The 27,397-nt window shown below is 44.7% G+C and overlaps 1 protein-coding gene across 1 annotated transcript in view; it reads right to left on the reverse strand.

Annotated features, from left to right (window-relative positions):
- Positions 1–27,397, reverse strand: part of MYO1E (myosin IE) — a 191,147-nt gene that overhangs the window by 38,642 nt on the left and 125,108 nt on the right. Inside the window, exons 9-18 of the mRNA XM_032417903.1 lie at positions 26,473–26,605; positions 20,752–20,948; positions 18,049–18,129; positions 17,658–17,744; positions 15,193–15,279; positions 14,038–14,205; positions 12,800–12,885; positions 10,587–10,668; positions 5,338–5,444; positions 228–326 (exon numbers count right to left, since the gene is read on the reverse strand). Coding sequence (XP_032273794.1) covers positions 228–326; positions 5,338–5,444; positions 10,587–10,668; positions 12,800–12,885; positions 14,038–14,205; positions 15,193–15,279; positions 17,658–17,744; positions 18,049–18,129; positions 20,752–20,948; positions 26,473–26,605 — 1,127 coding nt within the window. The remainder of the gene's footprint in view (positions 1–227; positions 327–5,337; positions 5,445–10,586; positions 10,669–12,799; positions 12,886–14,037; positions 14,206–15,192; positions 15,280–17,657; positions 17,745–18,048; positions 18,130–20,751; positions 20,949–26,472; positions 26,606–27,397) is intronic.

Below are 27,397 nucleotides of genomic sequence, written 5' to 3' on the forward strand. Positions count from 1 at the left end.
GGTGAGGGGAGAATTGGGGGTCAGTGACTAGGGAAGTGTGGTTTCTTTTTGGGTGATGAAAATGTCCTCAAACTAATTGTGGTGATGGATGCACAAGGCTATGAATATATTAAAAAGCCAAAAATTGTATACTTTAAAGGAGTGACTGCTATGGTAAATAAATTATATCTCAATAAACCTGTTTAAAGCAAAAAAAAAAAAAAAATCCACAGTCACCAGTTTCTTACCTCTGTAGGAATTTTTGGAAGATGCGCCGATAAGCGTAACCAGCTCTTCTCACTCGGATATTTTCTTTCAGACCCAAGTATTCTACTTGATGCTTCACCCTGTAAAGGAGAAAAGTGAGCCAGGATATTATTGGTTAATTCTTTCGCCTGGCTCTCCTAGCCACTATCCCCGCAAACCCCCAATTACAAGCAGCAGGGACACATTAAAAAGACTATAATTTAGGAGCTCCATTTTATGCAAACAGACTAGATGGGATGCTGCCCAATTCATGAATCATTGAGTAAAAGCCAATCTGATCTTTAAATGTACTCAGTTGAATTACACACACACACACACACACACACACACACACACACACACACACAAAGACTATAGTGGTGCCTGGGGGGCTCAGTTGGTTAAGCATCTGACTCTTGATTTTGGCTTGGGTCACGATCTCAGGGTTTTGAGACCAAGCCCCACACTGGGCTCCTTGCTGGGTATGGAACCTGCTTGGGATTCTCTCTCTCCCTCTCCCTCTGCCCTTCCCCCCCCCCAACCAGAAATACAAGCAAACTATAATTTATAGTGTTCAGAGTCTGAGCTGACCCTCAGGTTATATAATATTCATTTAAAAAATATTTTGCTGTGAAATACAGCAATTACAGAAGACTTTACACATCTATTTCAAAAAACAGTAAAACAAAAAGCCATATGCCTGTCATTGAGATTATGAACAAAAGTATCCGTTTTCCAAAAGACTAAAGGAAAGGACTTTTAACTTTGGAATTAAATGACACTAGAGCTGTTTTTGTTCTCAACCTAAATTTAATAGTGACTCTAGGCCTAAGAAGATTATACATCTAAGCTTTTTACATGCAACCTAAGAAAGGGCATATAAATTAATTAACTTCAAATACCTAAATTAAAAATGCTCTAATAACATATGTAAATCATAGTTTTAGTTGGTTTTCATGATAGTAAACAAGTGCCAGGGTGTTTTGGAAAATGGATGCAGGTCCTACTAGATTGGGTTCTCCCACGGGATTTTCGTTATCAGAGCAAATGTCCCCTGCCCCACCCCTTGCGGATTCTGGCTCAGCAGACCTGGTCGGGGGGAGGTAGGAGGGTGCACTGGTGAAAATGCCTCATCCCTTCCCGAGACCTGGAGATCATGAACTGAGCCGAAACCAAGAGTTGGACACTTAACCAATTGAGCCACCCAGGTGCCCCAGGTATTTGCTTGCTTTAAGTATTTTTTGTAAATACTGGCTTTATCCCAAGCTTTTGAGGCAGGGAATGCATCACCCACTGATTCAAGTCAAAATGTCCCATTTCCATAAATCCCATAGGAAAGAATATGCCTCATGTTAAAACACTGTTTCATTCACTGTAACTTCCATCACCAGGAACCTGTCTAATAGAAATTTTCTTCCACAGGACGATCGGTTTAGCAAATTCTGTATTGTTTAGCATTTCACGTAATCAAAGGATCCAAGTTGACTTTTGCATATCACTGGGGTCATTCATTGGAGCACTATCCCCTCCTCAGTAAACACCAACCAGGCTGGTAATGCCCAGTGATTCCCTCGGGGTAAGGCTTCTTCAAGACTTTCCTTGGCTGTTAATGCAAGTAGGTCAAGGCCTGAGAACTCTGCTAGAACAGCAATTCAGAACCCACGGCAGGCAAGTTTGCCAGAGCCAAACAAAAACACATTTTCAACAGGAAAAGAAAAATAAACCACACCCCATAAACTTGTGGAATGAGTAACCCTGTCCACCGAGAACTTCAATTGACCGTGTAATCCCCGCCAGTGAAGCACAGTGCCCTTTCACAGCCCCTAACTCTCCACACTCAGAAGAAGTGAAACCATCTGTCACACAATAAACCTGAACTGGGATGGGGGGGAGGGAGGGGCGCATCCCAGGAAGCAATCCTATATGTAATATAAATCAACACTTGACCAACAAATACCTTAGACTTTTTAACACCTGTTTATACTAATGGATCTTAAGAAGTTCCTTACTGCAATTCAATTAAGTGATGTGATTTTTTAAAAATAAATGAATAAATAAAGGAAAACACCACTGTGGGGGATTCTATGGGGATTTATTGAATAAATGTATCTCTGTTTTAATTTCTCCATTTTTTGATATTTCAATGAATCAGTTTGGATTTTATGAGGAGATAGCATCAGGGCTGGGAAACGTTCGACCAGTAGCCATCACAAAATTTCTATATTAGAGGGACTTGGAGCAGAGCAGTCTATACGGGGTAAGGGAGAGTGTGCTGGGGAGGTGTTGCCATGTGTAGGGGGAGGGAGATGTTTTCATTTAAGATGATGTTTATTGGAAAGGGCCAAGGAAGGGAAGCTGGATGGGATTTGAAGTAGGGTGACAGGTGGCCTAAAGCACCCCTTAGCACTACCTCTGCTTCCAAGATCCCGTAATCTGAGGTTGCCTATATCACCCCCCTTCTGTGGTGTGTGTATATGTGCACAGGATGTAATGCGGCGCGCATGCATGTGAACGTGGGACGGGGGAATGTGGGAGTGACACAGAGACGAGCAGAGGCAGGCCGACAGCTCACCCAGGTCTGGAACAGACATTCTGTCAGACTGAAGGAAATCCCATTCTGAACTAACGCTCTTCGTTTAATGAGGAAGAAACTGAGGACTGAGGAGATGAAATGTCTCACTCAAACCACTTAAGTGACAGGCCAGCACCACAATACAGTCCTTCCAAATACCAGGCCAGTCCTTCGCTCTAGATCAATTGTTCTCAAAGTATGAGGCCCAGACCATCCCCACTAGAATCACCTAGGAGCTTCTTAAAAATGCACGTTCCTGGGGTGCCTGGGTGGCTCAGTCAAGTGTCTGCTTTTTTTTTTTTTTTTTAAAGATTTTTATTTATTTATTTGACAGAGAGAGACATAGCGAGAGAGGGAACACAAGCGGGGGAGTGGGAGAGGGAGAAGCAGGCTTCCCGCTGAGCAGGGAGCCTGATGTGGGGCTCGATCCCAGGACCCTGGGATCATGACCTGAGCCGAAGGCAGACGCTTAATGACTGAGCCACCCAGGCGCCCCCAAGCGTCTGCTTTTGGCTCAAGTCATGATCTCAGGGTCCTGGGATAGAGCCCTGCGTTGGGCTCCTTGCTCAGCAGGGAGTCTGCTTGTCCCTCTGCCCCTCCCCCCACTCATGCTCGCGCGCTCTCTCGCCAATAAATATTTTAAAAAATGCACATTCCTGGGCCCCACTTAGGCCCACCGAATCAGAATCTCTGGAAGCGGGGCCCAGCAACCTGAGTTTTCACAAGCCCTCTAAGGGATTCTCTGGTGCATCCACAAGCTTGAGAACTAGTGTAGGAAGGCAAAATAAATAAATAACCAACCAACCAAACAAACAATAGACATTTTCTATCTTCAGGTGGGAAGAGGTGACAGTGCTGCTACCCTCTTAGCCTCAAAGGAGAAACTGAGTGACACGTTTCAAAAAAGCAGAAGGCAAATTAAGTACATCCAGGGGAAGACCAAGAAGGGGGATGGTCAGATTCCACATCCAGTTCCTTCAGAGGAACTGCAGTGGGAGTGGAGATTGCAGCGAAACGGGACGACTGCTGGGAACGAACACAGGAGCTGTCAGATGGAAAAGTCAATTCGTAGAGCAGATCAGAGATGTTGGATCAGGGTCACACCGACATAGAGAAAGACTGTAGAGCCTGCTAATAATACAAGAGCCATCGGAAGCTGGACTGGTCAGCTGGGGGAGAGGGTCCCTCATCAGAGCCTCCATATCGTTACCCGACCATGTTTAAGAGGAATCAGGGTCAGCCGTTCAATAGAAAGGACGCCTGAGGAGCATGCCTCTATGGACGAGATTCCTCAGAATATCGCAGACTGATGAAACGGAAGACTGCTATATCCCGCAGCCGCGTGAGGGGAGAAAACAGACTCGGGCTGCACATGAAGCGGGAAAACGCAAACAAGGACTGACAGTGAATGCTGGGGCCTGGGCACTTTCTCACCACTCATCTTGTCCCTCTTATAACGGACCAGGTCTTGTCTGCCTGCCATGCTTAGAAAGGCTCTCACCGGCAGGATGGGAACGGACCTACCCACGACTCTCAGAGCGGGGAGGCTAGCAGCCATGACTCTCCCCCTGGTCTTGCCATTGTGGAGCTCAACCTTGATACATCACTGGATACCTAAGTCTATCTACTTTTCTCCAAGAGAGAAAAGAAAAAAGGTAGTAATTCTGTATGCTCCTGTCCAGGGACCTGACTGTCTGGTGACAATGGCGGGCTCCTCCCTCCTATCCAGTCACCGTAACACCTTGCCTCAGTTCTGCTTCCTGTGTGCCCATGGATGGTGGGGTCAGGCCTCTTAGGAGTGTGGGTCTGGATCCCCTCCCCCATTGGATAAAACTGTATTTTCTAGTCATCTGTAACATTTTCCCACTCAACACCTCCGTTCTAGCCTGCAGAGCCCACATCCCCAAATGCCTGCTGTAGGAGGAATGGGGGCCCAGGATTCCTCAGGGGTCAGAGGGGAGAGGGCTCGCTGCATGCCATACATCACACACCTCCCTGGGGCTTGTGCCCTCCCAGAGGGAGTCATCACTCTGCTCATGAACACAGTCAGTCCTCAGAGGCAGGTACCGAACCTAGCACATGCCCCCAGCATCCCCAAGAGCAGCAGTAAATGACAGATTGCTTTATAACCAGCTCTTTAGACCTTGACTCTGAACCCTGAGCTGAGAGCATGCTAGGCCCCATCCTGTGGGGAGCTAAGTGGACTAAGAATGTCTACACAGGGCCTCAAACTAATTTTAAAACCATCCTGACTCTGCAGTATTAAGGCTTTCTTTTTCCCCCCGTCTGTCCCCAGACTAGCCAAGATCAACATTATAAATTGCTAATTCTGAACTGAATGGCACTGCTAACATTTTAGGAAAAGACGAGGAGGGGGAAAAAAAAGGCCCCGTTCGCCATGAAAAAGTTAAGACACAAGGACATGAAACACATCTGAAAGCAATTTAAACTGCTTCTGCCTTGGCATTGGGTAGCCCATCTTGAACAGAGGGAACATGTGCGGGGCTCACCCGCCCCCCGGTCTGCCATCTTGCCCATACCTGCTTTCCTCCCAGTCTCTGGGCTTCTTGGTTTCGTTTGGTTTTATGCAGCGGATGTAGTGAGGTGTACATTTCATCAGGGTGCTCACAAGGTCATTGGCTTGTTTCTAGAAAGGAAGAGTAACATCAGATGGAAACGTGGAACTTTCTCTCAGGCAGACCAAGGTTCAAAGGGGAGCTGTGAAACTCTAGTGTGCAAATAGATAGCTAGAAATTAATCTTCGTGACAACTTGTTCATTAAGCTTGCCTCTGGTCTACTTTCTTTCTTTCTTTTTTTTTTTTAAAGATTTTATTTATTTGACAGAGAGAGACACAGCAAGAGAGGGAACACAAGCAGGGGGAGTGGGAGAGGGAGAAGCAGGCTTCCTGCAGAGCAGGGAGCCCGATGTGGGGTTCGATCCCAGGACCCTGGGATCATGACCTGAGCTGAAGGCAGATGCTTAACAACTGAGCCACCCAGGCGCCCCTGGTCTACTTTCTTTCTAAAGGCTCTACTGACTTTTATGATTTTAACACTTACGCACGGGTTTGAAATTAGATTTTGAAAAAACAACCAGGTCTTTTTAGTATAGTTAATAAAATAAAGCAAAACAACAAAACCAGTAAATCTTCACATACAGTTCTTTTCATGAGAAACAAGGAAGCATGCCAGTTATTAACAAATTAAGTTTATACTGATTGAGGGCCTTTGCAAACACATTGTTCTCATAAACTTTTTTTTGGTGCGAGGGTGGGGCAGGGAAGAGAAATTATTTGCAAGGATAAAGCATCAAAGGCCCCTGTACTCTCTCTTTCTGGGCAATCCAACCAATGAAGAATCACTGTATTAAAATGATGGAAATTCATAAAGAGTGGGAGATACATCAAAATTCTCACTTCAGGGGCGCCTGGGTGGCTCAGTCGTTAAGCGTCTGCCTTCGGCTCAGGTCATGATCCCAGGGTCCTGGGATCGAACCCCACATCGGGCTCCCTGCTCGGTGGGAAGCCTGCTTTTCCCTTCCCACTCCCCCTGCTTGTGTTCCCTCTCTCGCTGTGTCTCTCTCTGCCAAATAAATAAAATCTTAAAAAAAAAAAAATCTCACTTCATTCACCTTCCTCAGCATGTCCTTCTACAAACCTGCTTTCTGAGTGGTAGGTAACCTGCTCCTTCACCAAATACTCAATATGAAATCATCTCTTACTACCTGCGTACTGGGTACCCAAAAGGAAACTGGGCTCAAGCAGAGAAAGCCACATAAATAAAGCTGGAATTGCTTATGATGCATTTCAAATCATGAACATCTCCAACTCAGAAGAAAGAGCACGGCCCACATCAGCATTCCCACCACCACACAGCTGAGCCTTTGTGGGGCCAAGGAGGAGGCCCACACAAACTCTCCTCCCGAGCAAATCAGTGTGAAGAGAGAAAACGTCTAAAAGACAACAGAGGAGGGATCTCGAAAGCCAGAAAACCATGACCAAGTCAGCAGAAGAGATCTGCCTGCAGTAGACAGTCCTCTTGCAATTAGGGCTTTGCTGTTGTCATGGGTTTGGGAAATCTGAAACCCTTGAGAAAAACTCTTGAGTATGTTCAAAGCAAGAGGGTCCCTAGTGAGTTACGTTCTCTGTTCAGAAGTGCAGGATCTAGCATGTGTTGCAATGCTCAGAGGCAAGGACAAAGCTGTGGAGGTTGTACGGCCAAAGGAAAGCCCTAGAGTGAAAAAGGAAATGGACGTCCATCTCCTCTGTTGACGTCGATTGTATTTGAGAACAAATCTGATGATCTTTGCAACGCAGAAGGTGGAGCTGGACAGGGCCTGCTCATCATACAGTTTCTTTTTAAGTCCCCAAACTTGTTTTTATTTTTTTATATTTTAATTTTATCAAACCTTTTTAATTTCCAAGAATAACTTGGCAGACTCTTCAGGCCTAAGCTTTTAACAGCACACCTTTTCACCTTAGTGTGAACACACAGAGGGGCAAATGTGACCTGAGTGACCTGCCAACTGACATGGGTCTCCTTAGCTCCAAGTAGTAACAGATGACATTTACTGAATGTGCACCAGGGGCTAGACACATGGACCTTCTCATTTCTGCCTCACGATGTTAAGCGATAGCTACTAGTATTATTATTATTCTGATTTTTTTAGACAAGGAAATGTCACCATAAAGTACGCACTTAGTGACAAGCGCTGAGGCTTGAACTCAAGTGTGCAGCCTACCAAGTCTGTTCCTTAAACACAAGGCTATCCTGCCTTCCTAGGGAAGACAGGAGATAGTTTGGTGTGATGTAAGAGGAATTAACATAGTGAGTGAGGAGTAGATAAAGCCTTGAGGTTGTGGGAAAATTCATTTTGGCAAATAGGAATACACCTCGACCATCGAAATTATCCTGAATTCAGCTATGGGTCAACCTTAGATGTCTCCTGAGGTGGCTGGGAAGCAGCAACTGGATTCCTCCGGGCTCTAGACCAGAACAGTGCAGGAGTTACGACAGAAGGCTACCAAAAGCACTGGCTCAACAGAAGTGTAAGGCAAAACATGCAGACAGGACAGCGAGAAAAGGCTCAGGGTGAAGGCTCCCTGTTCTACCTTCAACACAGATTACTAGCAAGACCAAGCTGAGGTTCTGCCTCTACTATTTGCAAACTACATGACAAATCACTAAATTTCTCTGGGCCTCAGTTTTCCCATCTGTAAACTAAGTGGATTGAACTAGAAAACCTCTAATATCTTAATCTAAAGGTTGGAAAGGACATTAAAAGTCAATGAGTCCAGTGCCCGCCTGATGCTTTTGCCTCCTGACGTATCCACTCCACCAGAGTCTGCTCTCACTTAGATGAAGCCGCGGGCCTGTCCACTTGGCCAGCGCTGAGCTCAGTGCAATTTCCCACGGCGTCAATCTTTGACTCCCAATGCAAAACTGGTCTCTTCTAGTCACAACAATGTAGAATTTAGTGAAGCCTCAACATCAGAAAGTGCTATTAAATACAGCATACTATGATTTATAAATAAGAAAATAGAGTTCTCACCAAATGAGTATTAATTAGATCTTACAGATCAGTTTGAAATTTTAGAAGAATTAGAATACAATAGAATATCCAACACTAAAGCTACCTTGAACATAAATTTAATTTCTCTTCCAAGGAACTCCAGATCCCTTTAAATGTGTGCACTTCAGGGATATCAAGATGATACTTACTATCTGCAAAACACTGTGGATATGAGAGGTCTAAGAGACTGGCCATGGCTATGTGTCTCTAAAAGGTGTTTAAGAAGGGATTGTAAAACAGGGAGAATTTCACTCCTACGTGGAGGTAAACCATCAGACGAACATGGGTCACACATCCACAAAGGATGGTACCCCTAGGGGTAAGAATATGGACAGTACTACAATCCTACTTAAGCTGGCTGACTTGAGGTTGACCTCCCAAGACAATAGCCATCTTTGCAGTTGCTGCAATCCTGAATATTTTGATATGCCCAGAAGGTGGCAATTTTGAGCATTCAGCTAGACGAGAATATGAAGGAAAGAAAGAGGTCAAGTCTTCCAATGAGGAGAAAGATGCCTCTATCTCCATCCTCTGTTTTATAGGGAATAAGCTCAACTGAGAATCCAGACCACTTGAAAGTGAGTCATTGTAACCTTGATGATCTGGGCCCCTTGGATCTGAATGTGACAGTCTTGTGACTAGATTTTCCAGCCCAGAGCTAATCCTTATCCAGGACCTTGAAGTAAAGGCATGAGTCAGAAGCTTCACACAGACATTACTATCTGGGGCCTCATAAGAATGGCATCTGCTCTCTGCTGTGGACTCCCGGCTCCAGTGAACCCAATCCAGAGACCGTCCCAGGGCTACTAAACGTCTCTAGGACTCAAACGTCTCATGACTGTCCCCAGTCCCAGAGGACTCTACCCTCTAGTCCAAAACTGAGCTTGCATCTGACTTCCTCCTCCAAACCCGAAGGCTGCTCGCGCCTGGGATCTTCTCACTGCTATGAGGTCGTTTCCTTTATTCCAGCCAGTGTTCTTGCCCTCAGGGGCTGGGGAGGCAGGCTTCCATACAGGAAACAGAGAAGAGAGCCAGCGACAAGAACAGACAACCACCACCATGGCGTCCAATGGCAGTGGTTGTGGAGGTGGAGCAAGATCTGGACGCACAGAGCCAGGGAGAGGGCACGGACATGCGCAGACAAGAGTCCACTAAGAATGAAGCCGAGTTGAGTACGTTAGGCGCACAGGAGAGGGGCCCGATGGAGATGGAGCAGAGTGTAATCGGAGACCAGGTACATTCTGTGTGTATGATGTTTCCAGCAGTGCGCTACATGCCTTAGACGGATTGCTGAATTCAAGATCACAGTCCCCCCTTGAGATAGGTACAAAAATCCCCACCTTACAGATAAAGCAAAAGAGGCACTGAGAGTTTAGGCAATTTGCTGGCAATCACAAGCTAATAAAAGCCAGGGCTGGGATTTCAACACACACGATGGACAACCCTCCCCCGCCCCCCAAAGAGCCCTACTGTTAATCATTCGATGATCCTACGGAGTATCAAATTGGGGTGGTATTTAACTGGTATGATTTTTTTAAAAAATAGTTTGTGACTTTCTCACAGAATTACATGACTAAGTGTGTCTGACACAACCTCTAAGTTCAGAGTGTAATTAGGGACAATGAATTTCACCACACAGTGGCTCAGATAACACAGTGCACTCTCCACAGGGGCTCCCAAAAAACACTGGAGGAACTCCTTCTAGATGTTAAGACACGACCGGGCCAGATGTGCCCCCGATTTGCAGAAAGGAGGGGCTTGCAACAGCTAGTGGGGAGGGGGCTTAAACTGCCCCTGTAAGACCCAGGAGGATTCCAGGTACGTGAAGTTCCATAATTGGCAAGTGTTGGGGTCAGTCTGGAAAAAGGTCATCAAAATCCAAAATGTGGTTCTCAATCCTAAAATTTTCTCTGCTTGTTTAATGTGAATTCTTCCAGATTCCGATTAAAGCCATTTCCTCATAGAAAGTAGCTGATTATCATCTGCTGACTGTGAAGCTATGAGGTGTTTAATGTCCATTTGGGGTTTCAGGACAACCAAGTCCAATTCGGCGTGCATCCTGTCCCTTTTTTCAAGCAGTGGCACTACGTCTGGACATCTTCTGTAACCGGGCTGATACATCTCCCTGACCTCAGCCTGGCCCGGGGTGCAGTTCCTAACTGCTAGAAAACCCTGCCTCTTACAGGCATCTATAAACCTCCCCAAATAGAACAAACCTTTATTTTGCTTCCGGCAGTAGTCGGGCGTCCCTTCTTGTCAGCTTGCAGATTTTCTGGAAATAAGGACTTTATAAAAGGTCTGGAAAGGGAGAAAGAAAATGGATTAGCAATCAGTGGGTACCTCAGGGGCTGAAAGCCTACTTCCATGGAGAATGGACAGAAAGGTCATGCAGAAGTGCATAACCTTGGCTCCAGAAAGGCCATCTGACTCAAAGCACGAGCCATCAAGGTGTGTCTCGGGGAAATAAGCAGTGGGCAAGAGAAACAGAGGAAGAATTCTAAGATCTAAGCACCTTAGCGTCTAAGCCTGGAAAACACATTTTAAAACTCTGCCTTTTGAATTTGCCCACTCACTGGAACCGAGGTACACCTTGACTAGAGGACACATGGAGGGAGTCAGTACGGGTTTGCTGCGTTAAGATTAGTAAGACAGACCGGAGCTCGGGTATGTGTATGAACTGTCAAGATCCAGTACAGATCCTGATTTGATCTAAGGCAGGGTTTCTCCACCTTGGTGCTATTGATACTGGGATCTGGGGCTGGAGAATTTTCTTTGTTGGGGTGGGGAGGGGTAGGCTGCCCTACACATTGTAGGATATTCTGTTGCATCAGTGACCTTTGTCTACTCAATGGCAGTAGTCCACTGTGCCTCCCGCCCCTGCAAAAAACCTTGACAAACTGTGCTTTTGAGTACAAATTACTTTAAGTGGAACAGCAGTAATTCACCAATCCTTTGCCTGTTGAATAGATTTTCATTAGTCGCTCCAGTGGAGCTGCATTTGTTCATATGCACCAAGGCACGGGGCAGGGACAATGTCCTAGTAACCTCAGTGCCCCTGGTGTCTGGACACAGCCTGGCACACGGTGGGTGCTTGATAAATATGTGCTAGCTGACTGAATAAAGTCAGATGCGATTACAGATTTTTGCAGCAAACATGTTTAATAAGCAACAGACCGTGTCTATAGGACAGGAGTTTACATGGGAGCATCAACAGCTCTCAAACTTGGCAGTAATTTTAATAATTAAAAAAAAAATCTGCGGGCGCCTGGGTGGCTCAGTTGGTTAAGCAACTGCCTTCGGCTCAGGTCATGATTCTGCAGTCCCAGGATCGAGTCCCGCGTCGGGCTCCCTACTCAGCAGGGAGTCTGCTTCTCCCTCTGACCCTCCCCTCTCTCATGCTCTCTCTCTATCTCATTCTCTCTCTCAAATAAATAAATAAAATCTTAAAAAAAAAAAAATCTGAAAGCAGGTCTGCACCTGACGGGCATAAAAACCCACGAGGCAGGACTTTCGGCTGACCTGACGTTTTAAGAGAGGAGCAAATCGATTTTCTGTGTTTTCAAACAAAAACAAATTCAGGATCTCCAAAGCTGGGGCGTGAGCACGGGGAAGTACAACACGGGGAGATGTGGGCCAGGGGAGTTGCAGGGGGCAGATGGAAGAGAATGAAATGGAGAACAACAACTTCCGGCCAAAGCCTGAAAAGCACACTCGTTTTTCTTTCTTTCTTTTTTTTTTAAATTTTATTTATTTATTTGACAGAGAGAGAGACAGCGAGAGAGGGAACACAAGCAGGGGGAGTGGGAGAGGGAGAAGCAGGCTTTCTGCCTAGCAGGGAGCCCGATGCGGGGCTCGATCCCAGGACCCTGGGATCATGACCTGAGCCGAAGGCAGACGCTTAACGACTGGGCCACCCAGGCGCCCCGAGGAAATCCCTCTTAAGTTGCCCCTCCCAAATTTTTTGAGCCATTTTCCAAGTGCTTCGGGGACACGTCATCTCACATCCTGCTAAGCCTTTAGCCATTCAAAAAATTAAGTGACCATGGAAAATTCCTGGGATGATATTCTAAGGGCAGAGTATCACAGAACCAGAACATTCCACTCTTAGTCAGAAATGGCCATCCCAACCCAACCCCAGGATAGTCGCCTCTCTCTGATTATACTGCTGAAAATGATGAAGCTAGGGGCCCTGAAGGGCATGCACATAGCACATAGAATCTGGAGGCAGAAGATATTAGGGGTACATGGGATTGGAAAAGAAAAATTATTATGAAAAACCAAATTGTCCAGTGATAATCTAGACCTGAGAGCTCAAAGGAACTAACTGCTGACCACTCAAATGCCGTAAGTTGTTGTTTTTTTTTTTTTTTAAACACTGAAAATTTGATCAAACCTACATCCCATGTCAGATAAGGCAAAACACACTTACAGCTCACTGCTCTGCATAAGCTCGATCAGATCCATAAAAAGCACATCACGGTTCCTTTCACAAAAGCCATCCATGTCATAGGATACCTGGCCAAGAATGGAAAGAAATCTAATTTTATCCTGTAAGTATTTCACTGAACAAAAAAAATCCAAGTTGGCATAGCTCTTCTTACCAGAATGTGAATATTTCCAGATGTACAATAGGGATTTCACCATGAACTGTCACATTAAGGCTGTGCATGTTTTATTTAACTTGTTAGCTAACTTACGTGGTGATGGTCTGTGGATGTTGATGAGTGGTACCCGGCTGCCTACATGGCCCAGATGATCTATGATCAGGACTCCAGCTACCATGACCACATACCCTTTCTCTAGTTAATCCACAGGACTGTCTAAGTAATAAACTTAATTCTTTCCCTAAATTTTCATTACAATAGAATAAAAGAAAACTCCTTCTGCTCATTAATCCATTGCAATGGGACATGTCATCTGAGGTTTTGCAATTTTTTCCACAAATGGTATCATAATTGGATCAAGTCAGCCAAAAACTCATGCTCAGGGACCCTGGTTAACAAGAGAGTAGATGGGATGAAAGGTGAGACCAGTGGATTTCCATAGGATTAGAAGACCCTAAATATCATGACCTCAACTCACTTATCTTTGTCTCACCGGCACCTAGACAAAGCCTGGTGCCCGGGAGGCACACAATAAGCATGCATCTTATGAGGACCAACATCAAAAGCAAGCCTTTACTTTTATTTATTTACTTATTTTAAGTAGGCTCCGTGCCTAACACGGGGCTTGAACTCACGATCCTGAGATCAAGAGTCGGATGCTCTACTGACTGAGCCAGCCAGGGGCCCCCAGAGCAAGCCTTATGTATACTCCCGGCAGGCACAGGCAGGTGAGGGATACAGGCTTGCGATTGCTGCAAGAGGCAAGACAAAAATCCATTCCTTCAGCAGTTAATATACACGCCAGGGCAATACATGATTTAAAAATATGCAGTAGTGTCTACTACCCTTTGTTCTGCCTCTGCAAATACTTCATAGGTCCCGTGTTGTTGAATGAATGGATGAATGCTGAATGAATAAAATACAGTGAAGCAGATGAAGCTATATGGATATTGTTATCAGTTGCCTCATGAGAAAACAGATCACAGACCCAAAGGCTTAATGAAGGCAGACACTGGGAAGGGTAACTTCTCCTATCCCGCGGGACCCCGTTCTCTGGACATACCTTTCCAGCATAATGGTGAATAATGAAGCCTTGGTTCCAGCTGTTGAAGTGCTCGTGATTCCCAATCTGCATCTGAAGCTTCTGCAGGAGCGTCTGATCTGCCCCCTCCCCTACTGCGTGCATCGTGGCGCACACGTCATCCAGGATGCTCATGATCCCAGGAGGGTTCTGATGGGACCAAGTGAGCAAAGCCCCAATTCAGTGACTGTTGAAAGCCCCAGTTCAGTGGCTTATCAGGTCTTTTCTTTAGCAAGGAAATAGTTCCCCAGACTCAAGATACCATCTTGAAAGTCAGTCTTTCCCTTTGAGCAAGAATGCCATTAATAATCCCAAATGGGAGTTAACCGCTTAGATCCAATGATGGAGCAAAGTCCATTTTCAAAAAAAAGGTTTAACTCCCTGAAGTTCTATTCAAACTCATATAAAGATCACTATCTGTTGACGCCTACTTGTACTAAGTTGCTTTTAAAAACCCAAAAGAAAAATGAAAACATTTTCCTTTGACCCTGATACATTTCTTAATGTTCGCTTTCAACCTGTTACCCACAGAGGCATGGTTTACACGGCTACAGAGTGGACACATTCTTTCATGCATTTACTCTTTTCACATAGCATTATTTTATAAACAATCTCCATGCTTTACATAGTCTTCATACTTACTATTTTAATGTCTGTGTTTTCCTGCTCTGATATGCTATAGTTTATTTAAAGACTGAATTGTCTTTGGATGTTTTTACTATTTCCAGTTTTGGACTTTTATAAAAAACCAAACCAAACAAACAGTACTGTGGAGATCTCTGCCTACACCCTTCTTGTTTTCTTTTGGATAAATTTTAGGGCTACAGTCCTAGGAGCTGTATAGATGGTCCAGAAGGCAGGGCCAATTCTATGCCTCTTCATTTGCTATGCCACCCATTTAAGTCACAGACGTCTTCTCTCAGAATTCAGTAACAACTTCCATTTGTAAACTGACATTTTATTCATATACACATGTTCATATTACTACACAGACATCTATACACACAACTGATGTCATTGCTAAAATTCTCTGCGCATCAGAGTTATCACTTCCCCTAAAGCAATGACACAAGAGAACAAAAACCCACTTGACACAAACCTGTGTGCAGTGAAGAGACACACCAGACTGATACTTACAACTTTGTTCTCTATGAGATCACACACGATTTTGTTATTAAAGTACTCAATGGGTGTCCATCTTATTCCCTCTTGAACATATTCTTCCTGAGGGACAGAAAGCGGGGATTCACATTATTACCCAGTGAAGACTAGCTGGAATGCCACACAGATGACTAGTAAAGGCACAGAGATCACCATGAAAGAAAAATTTGAATGCCCTTTGACATAAAATGGGAACTGAAAGGAACATTTCATTGCTGGGTAATTTTCTTTCTTTTTCTTTCTTTCTTTTTTTTTTTTTTTTTTTAAGTAAACTCTGTGCCCAACGTGGGGCTCAAACACACGACCCTGAGATGAAGAGTCAAATGCTCTACCGACTAAGCCAGCCAGATGCCTCATGCTTGGTAATTTTTAGTTTGAACCCTATGAAATTTGTTACCACACAATCATTTTTGATATACAAACGATGGCAATTTAATATGGCTTAACCTACGGGTCCAGTTACAAAATCATCTCTTTGAATTTAATGTAAGGACAGCGGTACAGATTAGCCTCGAGGCACCCAAAGGGAAGGCCCCTCACTCAGGCCAGTTGCTCATTTAACTTGAGGAACACCACCACGTTCTCCTGGTTTCCTTCCTTCCTCACCAGTCTTGCTTTGTCAACTTCTTTCCAGATCTTCACCTGATGGAGTCTCTGGACTCAATCTTCCAGCCTTCCTATATTCTCAGCCCTGCTTCTCTAGGGGATTTCAATCAATCCCATGGTTTTAAATCGAACCTGCAGGCTAATGACCCCCGAATTCATTTCTCTAGTCTAGACCTCCCCCCTGAGTTCCAGGGTCATGCACATTTCATACATTAGAGTCTCTGTTCAGACGTGTCACAGGCCTTACAAATGGAACTTGTTCACTGGAGATCTGATTCTGCATTTCCCCACCATCGCCAACCAACTCTCCTAATCTCACTCTTCAGCAAATCGCCTCACCATTGGCCCTGTGATTCAAGCTACAAAGGGAGCAATCATCTTTAATTCCTCTTTCCTTCTTGGCTCCTTGCTAATTATTTTGAGCAAGTCATGCTGACTCACTTTCCAAAACACAAGCTGAATCTGACCACCTCTCACGGTGTTACTACCTCTAATGGTACCATCATTGTCTACACCCCCACCATTTCTTGCCCAGTCTCCTAACTGGTTTTTAAACTTCCTACTCCTGTTTGTCTTCCCCTCAGCCCACTCCATAGGTCTATAGAGCCTGAATAACCTTTTCAAAAGCACAAATCAGACCATGTCATGCTCTGCTCAAAATTCCCCGAGGGTTTCCCATCATACTTCCTACGAAATGTGAAGCTTTTACCACGCTGGACAACATTCCTATATGACCTAGGCTCTGCCTACATCATCCGGTCTCAGTCCCTACCACCCTTTACCCTGCTCTGATGAGATGGAAGGCTCGAACACCAGGGCAGAGATTTATGTGGAAACCGTTGCTCACTGGGATTCCCAGGCAGAGGCACGAACACTTCCATGACTTAATGTCCCCCAAATAGCCTTTCACATGTATAGTGGGTTGCACGTGTCCCCCAAGATTTCATGTCCTAGAACTTCGAAATGGAAGGTTTGGAAATAGGATCTTTGAGATATAGTCAAGCTAAGGATCTTGTAAATGAAATCATCCTGGATTTAGGGTGATCCCTTAATCCGATGACTGGTGTCTTTACAAGAGAAAGAAGAGGGAGATTTGGGCACAGAGAGACACACAGAGAGGAAAGGCCATGTGAAGGGAGAGGCAGAGCCTGGAGTTACACTGACACAGAACAAAGACCACCAGGAGCCTCAGAAGCTGGAAGACCCAGGAAGGCGTGTGGCCCTAGGAACACTTTGGTTTTAGACTCTGGCCTCCCGAACTGTGAGAGAAGACATTTCTGTTGTTTTAAGCCACTCAGTTGGTGGTACGTTGCGACAGCAACCCTAGGAATCCAAAACAACACGGAACCCAGAATCAAAGGGAACCTGCCCTGAACTTTGAGGAGAAACTATAACCAAGGCATGTTACTTCAAGTCAGAATGAAAACTACGAGCTTTGTTAAAGACACATTGATTTTTAAGGAAGACTGGGAGTAGAGCAAATCTGAGAAAACCCAAGTTTTTCCTCTGGAACACAGTCCATGCCATCGACAATTGGGGTTGGAACTAGGTTTCCATTTTCCACTTGGTCAATGAGTCAGAGTAGTAAAAGCAGCCAGTAATAAGTCCAACTTCAAAACATCACTTGCTTAAAGGAGAAAGAAACTGTAGCAGATGGTGTTTACATTTCATAGACTAAAATGTCACAACGGCATATGGTTTTTCTGCCTGACTTTATTAAGTGTATTTCCTAATACGAGACTAAAACTTGAATCTAGTACCGAAAGAGAACTTTCATATCTTTTAAACAAAACACACTGGAAATAACACAGGAGGAAAGAAGAGGGACTGCTTACCTGTTCTGCCTTTAATGTCAGCTCAATAAAAATCTGCTGTAATTTTTCATTGACAAAATTGATACAGAACTGTTCAAAGCCATTTTTCTGGGGGGGAAAAAAAAGTTACTTGCATGTAATTGTTTCTGTGAAATCATTATAAAGTCATTTCTTAAGCGGTTAAGTGAAATGTTTCAATGTGAGAAGCCTTAACAGAAATGCTGGAGGCATCGGTAGACAGCGACATAGTTTATATTTAGGAGAAACTAATTTAGTAAAGGTACACGAACAACTTAAACAGAGGCAAAAAGGAACTGTAGTGGGTTTTTTCCCCATTACCTAGAATTGTTTCTTTCAAGCCAGATGAAATGCACCACCCTCCCACAGCCCCACTCGTCCAAACTGGCCTTACCTGGAATATTTCAAAGCCATAGATGTCCAGGACGCCAATGTTGTATTCTTCATGGTCCTTCTCCATTGCTTTGTTGATGGACTAGGAGAAAGTAACCAGCATGGCAATCAACTCATTTCCTCTCAGAAAGGGGCACGCGTGGGGTCAAGGGAAAGGTACTGTCCCCAGCAAATGCTACTGAGGGCTGGAGACAGAGGATGACAAGAAGAGAGGTGACTTGCAGCTTCAAAAAAAGGCTTGCTGCAAGGTCAAGTACTCTGGGAAGCCACCAGGATCCGAAAAAGCTACTATTGCTTAACGATGAAAGCCATTAACTTCCGGCAGTTAGTTTTTCCTCAGGAAGTCTGAAGAATTGGAAGAAAATGTCATCTCGGATGACTGAAGTAAAACCTACTTCGTATAAAGAACCAATAAGACAACATCCATAAATATTATTTCCACTGACCCCGTTCAGTAGCCATGTATTGCCCCCAACACAGCTGGGAGGGATATCAACGTGACGACAATGTCTGGTGCTAGGAGCTTAGAGAGAGGGTGAGCCGGCTACGGATAATAATACCAATCATTATTATTAAAGTCATGAGAATATAAGCAGCCTCCGTGTATTTACCATTCACTGGTGCCCGGCTTTGCTCAACGCTTTCCATGTGTTTCACTGAATCCTCACTATGATTTTGCCAACGACAGTGACATTAGAATCCCCAAGGCTGCCCTGGGCCAGGGGCAGGGTCTGAGGTTCCATGGAATGGCACAACGTCTACCATGTCTGTGTTCTGGATCACTGTGAGAAGGGACATGCAAGCCAATGGCCAGACCTAACTCGAGAGGGTTGGTGTGGGTTCCACCAGGGGCCTCAGGAAGGCAGGTGGGGCACGTAGGGACAGAGGAGAAAAGTTCCCAGAGATGGTGAACACCTGAATGAATGTGGAAGCACCAGAGGTGTTTTCCGGGCCAAGAGAATGACGTGGCCTCTTTTGTGAGCTAATGCGTCGTGACACACAGCCCTCAGCCCAGTGCTTGGCTCTTGCTCAGTGCCCAGGAAATGTTAGCTCTAGTTACATGGGGCGTCCATCCGCTTTTACCACACAAAAAATTAAGGGCAGGCAAAAAGAAAGTAAGGTAGGAACCCCAGCACTGGAAGGCACGGGATGGGAAACAAAGAGATAAGAGTCGTGGGTTCTACTGTCAACTCTGCATCACTCTCTTGCTGAACAGCCTCGGGCAAATCCACCAATCCCTAGGCTTAAGATTCCCTTGTCAGTAAAACGAGGAGTCTGGACAAGTTAAAAGGATGACTAATGTTTAGTATGACCCTGACCTTCCACAGAAAGTACACAAAATAATTACCCTATCCTGCCCTGCCCTACTCAACCCTAACCACACCTAACCACACTTTAAGCCTGATAGATGTTGTTGCCAGGATTCACACAGATGTTTTGGAGCAAATGGCCATGCTGCTCTTCTTGCCCTAGGGTCCCCCTACGGTTCTTTCTAGCTTGAACGTATAAAAGGCAGAGGAGTAGAAGAGCTAGAACACGGCCAAAGTACCTGGGTGTGATTCCTAGATTTATCACTTAATGGTAGTGTGACTTTGGCTAAGTTCCTTAGCCTCTCCATACCTAAGTTATCTGTAAAAACCGGGATATTAATGCCTGAGTCACGTGGTTGTGGGAAGAATCGCACTGTTTTGTCCTAAAATACTTAGAATGGCATCTGGCACATAGTAAGGGCTGTAGAAATGTTTGCTATTTTATTCTACCATTCAGAGGCTACGGTGATTAGCACAGGCTGTCCCTGGCAGTTCCATACGGCCGAAAGACTAATTTCCAGAGTCTATGCGTGGTATACTTATATATGTATATATATATGCTTATGCCATCATATAAACAGTCTATGGTAGTTTTAAAATATATCCAAAAACTCTTTGATACTCTTCCCTTCAAAAGGTAGAACCTAATTCTCCTCCCCTTAACGGTGGGCTGTACTTAGTAACTTGCTTCTAACGAACAGAATACGGCAGAGTGTCAAAATTCGAGTCCAAGCTTACAAATTAAAAGCTTTGTGGCTTCTTCCGTGTTCTCTCTCTTAGATCACTCCCTCTACGGGAAACCAACTGCCATGTTGTGAGGACATTCAAACAGCCCAAAAGAAGGCTCATGCAGCAGGGATCAGAGGTGTCCTGCCTAAAGCCATATAAGCGCACCATCTTAGAACGAGATCTTCCAAGCCTAGTCAAGCCTTCAGGTGACTGTAGCTACAATCATCTGGACTTCGGCCTCAACCCTACGTCAGAACCACCAAGCTAAGTCACTTGCAGAAACTGTCACAGAATAAATGCTTATTGGTTTAAGCCACTAAATTCAGGGTTAATTTGTAACATAGCAATACATGACAAATACAGTATTCTAAAGCTTTAGGCTCAAGAGTCAACCAAGTTTCATGACCACGGGTCTTCCCCTTCTCTGTTCTGTAGTTCTGGCTTTACTAAATACTTTGTTCATAAGAAGCTGTTACCATATTAATGTCTTGCTGGACAATTCTAGAAGCAAAAGTGGGATTCAATAATCCCAGGGTGAGAGGATAAAAAGTGGAGGAGTAAGCTAACGGTTATAAGGAACAGGCCAAAACATGAAAACAAAGCCCTTAGTAGTTTTACTCTTTAGAGCTGAGACGTGGAATGCCACCAACGTTGTGTTTACTTACATCTACCAAGAAGTCAAAGACTCGGGCGTGCAGAGCCTTGGCGAGGGCGTCCCTGGTGTAACAGGCCTGCTCCACGTTGAGCGTCACGTGGATGGACTCCGACTTGCCTCCCCACTTGCTATCCATCTGCCGGCTTGTGAGCTTTTCTTTCAACCTGTCCTGGTTTATCCCCAGAAGATATGCAGGAAAAGCCAAAACTATAGAAAACAAAATAAAACATGATTGTCTTTCAGAATTTTAACAATTCACTTCGTAAACACGTGGAGGCACTTTTGTGTGTGCGCATGTGCACCTACAAGACACAAGACACCGTCACTGGCCCCCCAAAAACTTTCACTCTAGTGAAGACTGCGTACCAGCAGTCTCACACACACCCATCCACTGTTTCTCAATTGTTCTATTACATGAGTCAATTCCTATGACGGCTGAGACTTCCAATAATACCAATCAGTGATCCAGGAAGGATGGGGAACCAATCCCCCTGCTGAGATCACAGCTACATGCCTAAAATGGACATCTCTCCAAGCTTGCAGCAAGGAAGCCCGGAAGGAACTAAATCAAGAGTCATTTCTTTGGCTCCAAAAATTGTTTTCTTCCTTTCTGGTACGGTGTTTTCATAGCATCTTTCCCAAAGATGTTGAAACACCTGGTATCAGGAAAGTAATAATCACAATATCATAATAATCACCTATTTCTTGAGTGCTTACCACATGTAGGTTTACTAGAGAGGACAGAACACAAAATGTTAAGAAATCTTGGAGAGAGTCTAGATGAGGCATGGACAGCTTACCAAATTAAGAAGCCTACTAAAAGCTGAATATGTGATACAGGGAGAAAATAAGGTCCTGGAGGAATTTAGAACAGGAAGGTATTATGACTTGCTGGGGTAGTCGAGGAAGATGTGGGATTCGGGTGGGGCCTGAAAGGATGAACAGGATTTGTACAGATGCAGAGGAAGAGGGAAGAGGGGAGTGCAGTGGGATGTGCACAGGGGTGGAGGTAGCAGGGTAGGAGACACAGTAAAGGTGCAGGAAGTGGACCAGCATTGGCCACAGTGGAAAGGTAGGCGGTTACAAGGTTAGGGTGAACCCTGACAGTGGAGGTCCTTGCATGGTAGGAGAAATTTAGGTTAGAGTCAAAGGGGGCCTGAATGGCTTCTGGGGGGGGGGGGGGGTGTGATTTACGAGATGTCTCTGGGAGAGGCAGATGGAGCGACACGGAGGGCATTGGTGCTATTCATCCCACAGCACACCCAAGCCATCCTAAGGACACGTAGTAACATGGCTTTGGTCTTCGAAGAGAAGAGCTGAATAGATGGCTTAGTAACTTATTCAGGCCATGAAACTTGCCAAGAGGAGGGCCAGTGATATAAATGGATTTTCTTGATTTCTGCTCCAAACACTCTAATATGAGTAAGTGACACCATTCTGGGTCATGAAAGAATGCTCAGATCTTTTGTAGTATGAATGAAAGATTTTCACGGACACAAATCCAAACTCTAAACTTGGGATATGAGTCTTCTTTTTTCTGCATAAAACTGTATCAAAAGTTTCTGATAAAAGGATTTTGTTAAAGACTTTATGATAAGGCTCAAAAATCACAAGCCTCCCAATAAAGAATAATCTGAATCTCACAGATGGTGTTAGACTGAACGGGCTGACATTTCTCAGTAGATCCCTTCCAACGAGATTAAGTCAGTGAATGCATTTTGAAGAAGTATAATGCCAGAGCAAGGTATTTATTATCTATGCTCGTGTTCTACCGAAATGCTCTGCCTCGTATAAGTGCTTCCTTTTACAAAGGGCATGTGAACAAAATCAAGGCACTCATTTGCCAATGGCCAATTCCTTTAGTTTGGTTTTCATGTTAACACATATGTTTAGGAATCTGGATGGGTCTTCCATTAAACTGAAACTTAAGCTTTGCACAGGGCAAGGACGTAAGATGCCCATAAGGCAGACTAGACACATGCGTGGTTGTTGGGAGAATCAAGAGACATTTACCAAAGTGTCTGACATGTAAGAGGTCTTTACTAAGGGGAAGCTATGATGTTGGTTATTATCACCACCACTAGGCAGTTAGTCAGATACATACATGTCTCACTTGATAGAGTAGATATTATTACCAAGGGTTTAGAGTAAATTCACAAGGGCCCCTCACTGTTCACGGTAACTACACAGTAAATGCCTTGATACGATGAATAATTAGCCTCCATTTGTCTGTTTTATAAAACAGGGCGTCTCCCAAGCCCCTGATCATGCTAAAATAGGGACACAGTTAAAATATTTGGTGAAAATGAGGCACTGGGGTGGCTCAGTCCTTAAGCGTCTGCCTTCGGCTCAGGTCATGATCCCAGGGTCCTGGGATCGAGCCCCGCATCGGGCTCCCTGCTCAGCGGGAAGCCTGCTTCTCCCTCTCCCACTCCCCCTACTTGTGTTCCCTCTCTCACTGTGTCTCTCTGTCAAATAAATAAAATCTTTAAAAATAAATAAACAAAAATATTTTGTAAAACTGTTTATGCCATTATCTTTCTGACCATAACTAAAGAAATACAACACGAAGAGCTTATCTAAGACTGAAAAAGAAACATACTAATGTCTGAGTCCCCCATAGCTTCTATAGAAGAGGTTGGGAGTGAAGGACCAGCACTTAAAAAACAAAGCATGGAATCTGGCCAAGAATCAGAGCCACAAGCTTAGGGAGACCCCTAAAAAGTTTAGAGAGGAAATCTAGTACTCGCTTGGAAAAAAAAAAAATCCATGCCATGTTTTTCAAGTACAAGCTTTTAGGGCCCTGTATTTTCTTCAGTGGCGGCCCTGGTGCTGAAATTATAGGGCTGCTCATACTGACTTCCTTCAGGCTGTGACCTTCCATGAGGGCACGTCCAGGTGTGGCTGGAGAAGGACGTCAGTACATAAGCTTGGAGGCTGTGGGGAGGGGGCGAGGGAGGGAGGAGGCATTAATTTCAAAATGCTGCTATAACTCTGGTATCGTTAATCAGAGTTATGCAGAACATAAAAGAACCTCCTAGAAAATAATGTTGCAACACATTTTGATGATGAGAACAGATTTCTGTCATTGCATTGAAGTGTAAAGCAAAGTTGGATTAATTTTTTCTGGGTGCATCTGAAGTACAGAGGAGATAAACTAAAAAGATGTAGCAAAAACAAAATGCTATTTGACAAATCTAAAAGAAATGGCAAGGTAAACGTGGGCTGTCTTCAGTGTTGAGGTTCCATGTTCTCTAATCCATCGGTCACACCGCAAAAAAGATGGGCACCGTCACTCATAGTTTCCATTGCTATTTTTATTTTTGTTTTTGTTTTTTTTCCCTTCAACAACATTCACAGGTTAATGTCTTTGGAGCAAGACTTGTTTCCAAAAGTATGTCATCTTACTGTAGTGACTATGGGGGATACACATGTGCTTAAGCTGAGGTTTGTTTGCCTTCTAAGCAATGTACAGGTTTGTCTCAGGAAATCCTACAGCTCCAGCAGTCTAAGGTCGGGTGAATAACACAATCTGTTGTCATTGAGGGCTGTTTTGCTTTATTAGGTCAGCTGTGACGGAATCTTACCATCTTTTTCTACAATAGCTAGAGGAAGTCTGCTTTCTTCTCTTATAAAAACATGGGCGAACACTTCCCTCTAAAAATTTATTCTACAGGAGGCACCCGGGTGGCTCAGTCGGTTAAGCGTCTGCCTTTGGCTCAGGTCATGATCCCGGGGTCCTGGGATCGAGCCCGAGCCCCGTGCCGGGCTCCCTGCTCAGCGGGGAGTTTGCTTCCCTCTCCCTCTGCCTGCCGCTCCCCCCGCTTGTGCATGTGCTCGTGCTCTCTCTCTGTCAAATGAATCAATAAAATCGTTAAAAAATAAAAAAATAAAAATTTATTCCATGGGATATACTCAAACATGAGAAAGATGACACAAACCACGTTATTCATTTTAGTGTTCAGTGTTGTAATCGCAGAGGTTCCACCCTGATATCCACCAAGAGATGATTGGTTCAGTAAAAGTACACATAGCCAAGCAATGGCATACTGTGTAGCTAAAAAGGGATGAAGCTCTTAACAGAATAATCTTCAAGACATAATGTGAAGTGAAAAAGCAACTGTAGAACATGATGTGTTATGCCCCCATTTACGCACAAAAGTGAGAAAAAAGAATGGATGAGCATCGCGGCTCAGGAACACATATTACTGGAAACCCTGGTGCCCTCTGGGGAAGGGAACAAGGCGACGAGCAAAGGGGGACACTCTGCTAAGGTAATGACTCATGTTAAGGTATACCAAGTGAGCAGGAAAGAAATCCTCAGAAGGAGGGTCCAACTCTTTGCTAGCTCTCTTTAGTCTCAAGCACAGCCTCACCTGGTCTCCACCACTCCAATCAAGGCATTGCAAGGCAGTTGCCAATCCTGGGCCTTACCCAGTTGGCTGAGGAGGCTACTTCCTCCAGGCATCGATGTGCAATGAACCACTTCTTGGCTCAAGCATACGGGGGAAGGCTTGCTGTGTCAGAGTTGTTTTGTTCTCCAGCATAAAGAGGCAATAAAAGATTGTACTATCCAAGAAGGCAAGAGAAATTCATTCTGCTTCCAGAGCAACCACCAAGAAACCCACACTGTCAGTGTTAAAAAGGACAAGTGTTAATGACCCTCCTGGATACATATGTGCATTTGTTAAATGTGAAGGAAACTGTACATAAGTCTAGAAACATAGTGATTATTATTAGATCCTGTTTCTAGACTTTATGCACACTGTGTATATTTATTGTTTTCCCCCACCACTCACTTCCCTGGTCAACATAATTCATCATTCTCTTTATCAGATAGACATCAGAAGTTAGCAGAACTTCCCTCTTTTATCACAAAAGAAAACAAAAATATAAAAAAAGAACCTTATTTGGAATGGAAATAGCCTCCCTGCATTGTCAGCAATGAGTGGGATACTATTTATTACTAAGCATCTAAATTTATCATTCTGGAAGAATGCTGAGAAAGGAAGAAATGTCTTCCTGGGTGGTTAAAGGCTGTGTGGGTTGAGAGCAGCCTGGAAAGCCATCCGATGCCTCAGAGGCTAAAGTTGCCACACAAACCAATAACGTGTCTGCAGGAAGGACCGATTTCTTCCCCAAGAGCAAACATGATCCTTCAGTCTTCAGGCTCTATTACAGAGGTGACCATGAAAGGTGATCACCAGCAACATCAACACAACAGCCAGTGCCCATTCGTTTCTGTTTTCAGAATCCAATCTAAACCAGCCCCCAGATAAGCTCCGTCTGCGAGCTTTCCATACTGACATAAACACAATCGGCTGCTCTTCAGGACCGTGAGGTGAGTGGAGGCCCTACAGGTCAGGTACAGAGAAGATTTTTCTTAGGAGACCAATCTTTGGAGTTATTTGGCTATTACTCTCATCTTCATTAAAGTATCATTTTATTTTTAAACCTAGGTGTGAAATTCGGCCAGACTCCCCCAAGGTTGATGGTAAATTGAAACTGAGACAATCTCATGAATGGTCTACTGGTGTGGGATGTGGTGAGGACGGCAGGTGAACAGGAGAGGCCCGGACTCTCTGAAGGCCATTTGTTCTGCCCCAAAAGGACACAAGACTTCCCCCAAATCCCTGGCTGAGACCCTAGCAAAGGACATCGGCCGGTTACCTGCGGCGGCGCCAACCGATCGTCCACCCGCATTCACCCGCCGTGCGCCAGAGCTACTCACACTCCTCACTCTCCACGGCCGCGTAATTGCCAACTTCCTTGAAGCTGATGTTCCCCAGGTGGAGGACGCCCGCCACGATCTGCAGCACCAGCATCTGCTCCTCCGCGAAGATCCCGATCACGTTCATCGCGTGCTGGAGGAGGAACGAGAAATCATCCAGGTGGGTCAGCCGCCAGCTTGCTAAGCACGTAATAAAGAAGCCAAAGCTTAAACATCCACAGTAGCCAAACTATGGAAAGAGCCCAGATGTCCATCAACAGATGAACGGATAAAGAAGATGTGGTGTGTATATATACACGATGGAATATTATGCAGCCATCAAAAAAATGAAATCTTGCCTTTTGCAAGGATGTGGATGGACCTAGAGGGTATTATGCTAAGCGAAATAAGTTAATCAGAGAAAGGTAAGTATCATATGATCTCACTGATATGAGGAATTTGAGAAACAAGACAGAGGATCATAGGGGAAGGGAGGGGAAAAATGAAACAAGACAAAACCAGAGAGGGAGACAAACCATAAGAGACTCTTAATCTCAGGAAACAAACTGAGGGCTGCTGGAGTGGAGGGGGGTGGGAGGGATGGGGTGGCTGGGTGATGGACACTGGGGAGAGTATGTGTTGTGGGGAGCACTGTGTATCATGTAAGACTGATGAATCACAGACCTGTACCCCTGAAACAAATAATAATTATATGTTAATAAAAATAATAAAAAATAAAAAAAAAGAAGCCAAAGCTTAGATTGAGTTGTGCGGCCACATGGGACTTAGCTGGCAGTGGCAGCTGGAAGGCCCTGTAGGACACGGTCACTGCCCAACGCACTCACGCACTCTTCTCAAGTGTCAGGGGCACACTGGGAAGGCAGTTCTGTCTTTAGATCCAGCACACAATCCCCCAGCAGGAGATCTCCAGGAGCAGAGATACACA

Source organism: Phoca vitulina, unplaced genomic scaffold, assembly GCF_004348235.1.
Source record: "Phoca vitulina isolate PV1807 unplaced genomic scaffold, GSC_HSeal_1.0 scaffold20, whole genome shotgun sequence".
NCBI lineage: Eukaryota > Metazoa > Chordata > Mammalia > Carnivora > Phocidae > Phoca > Phoca vitulina.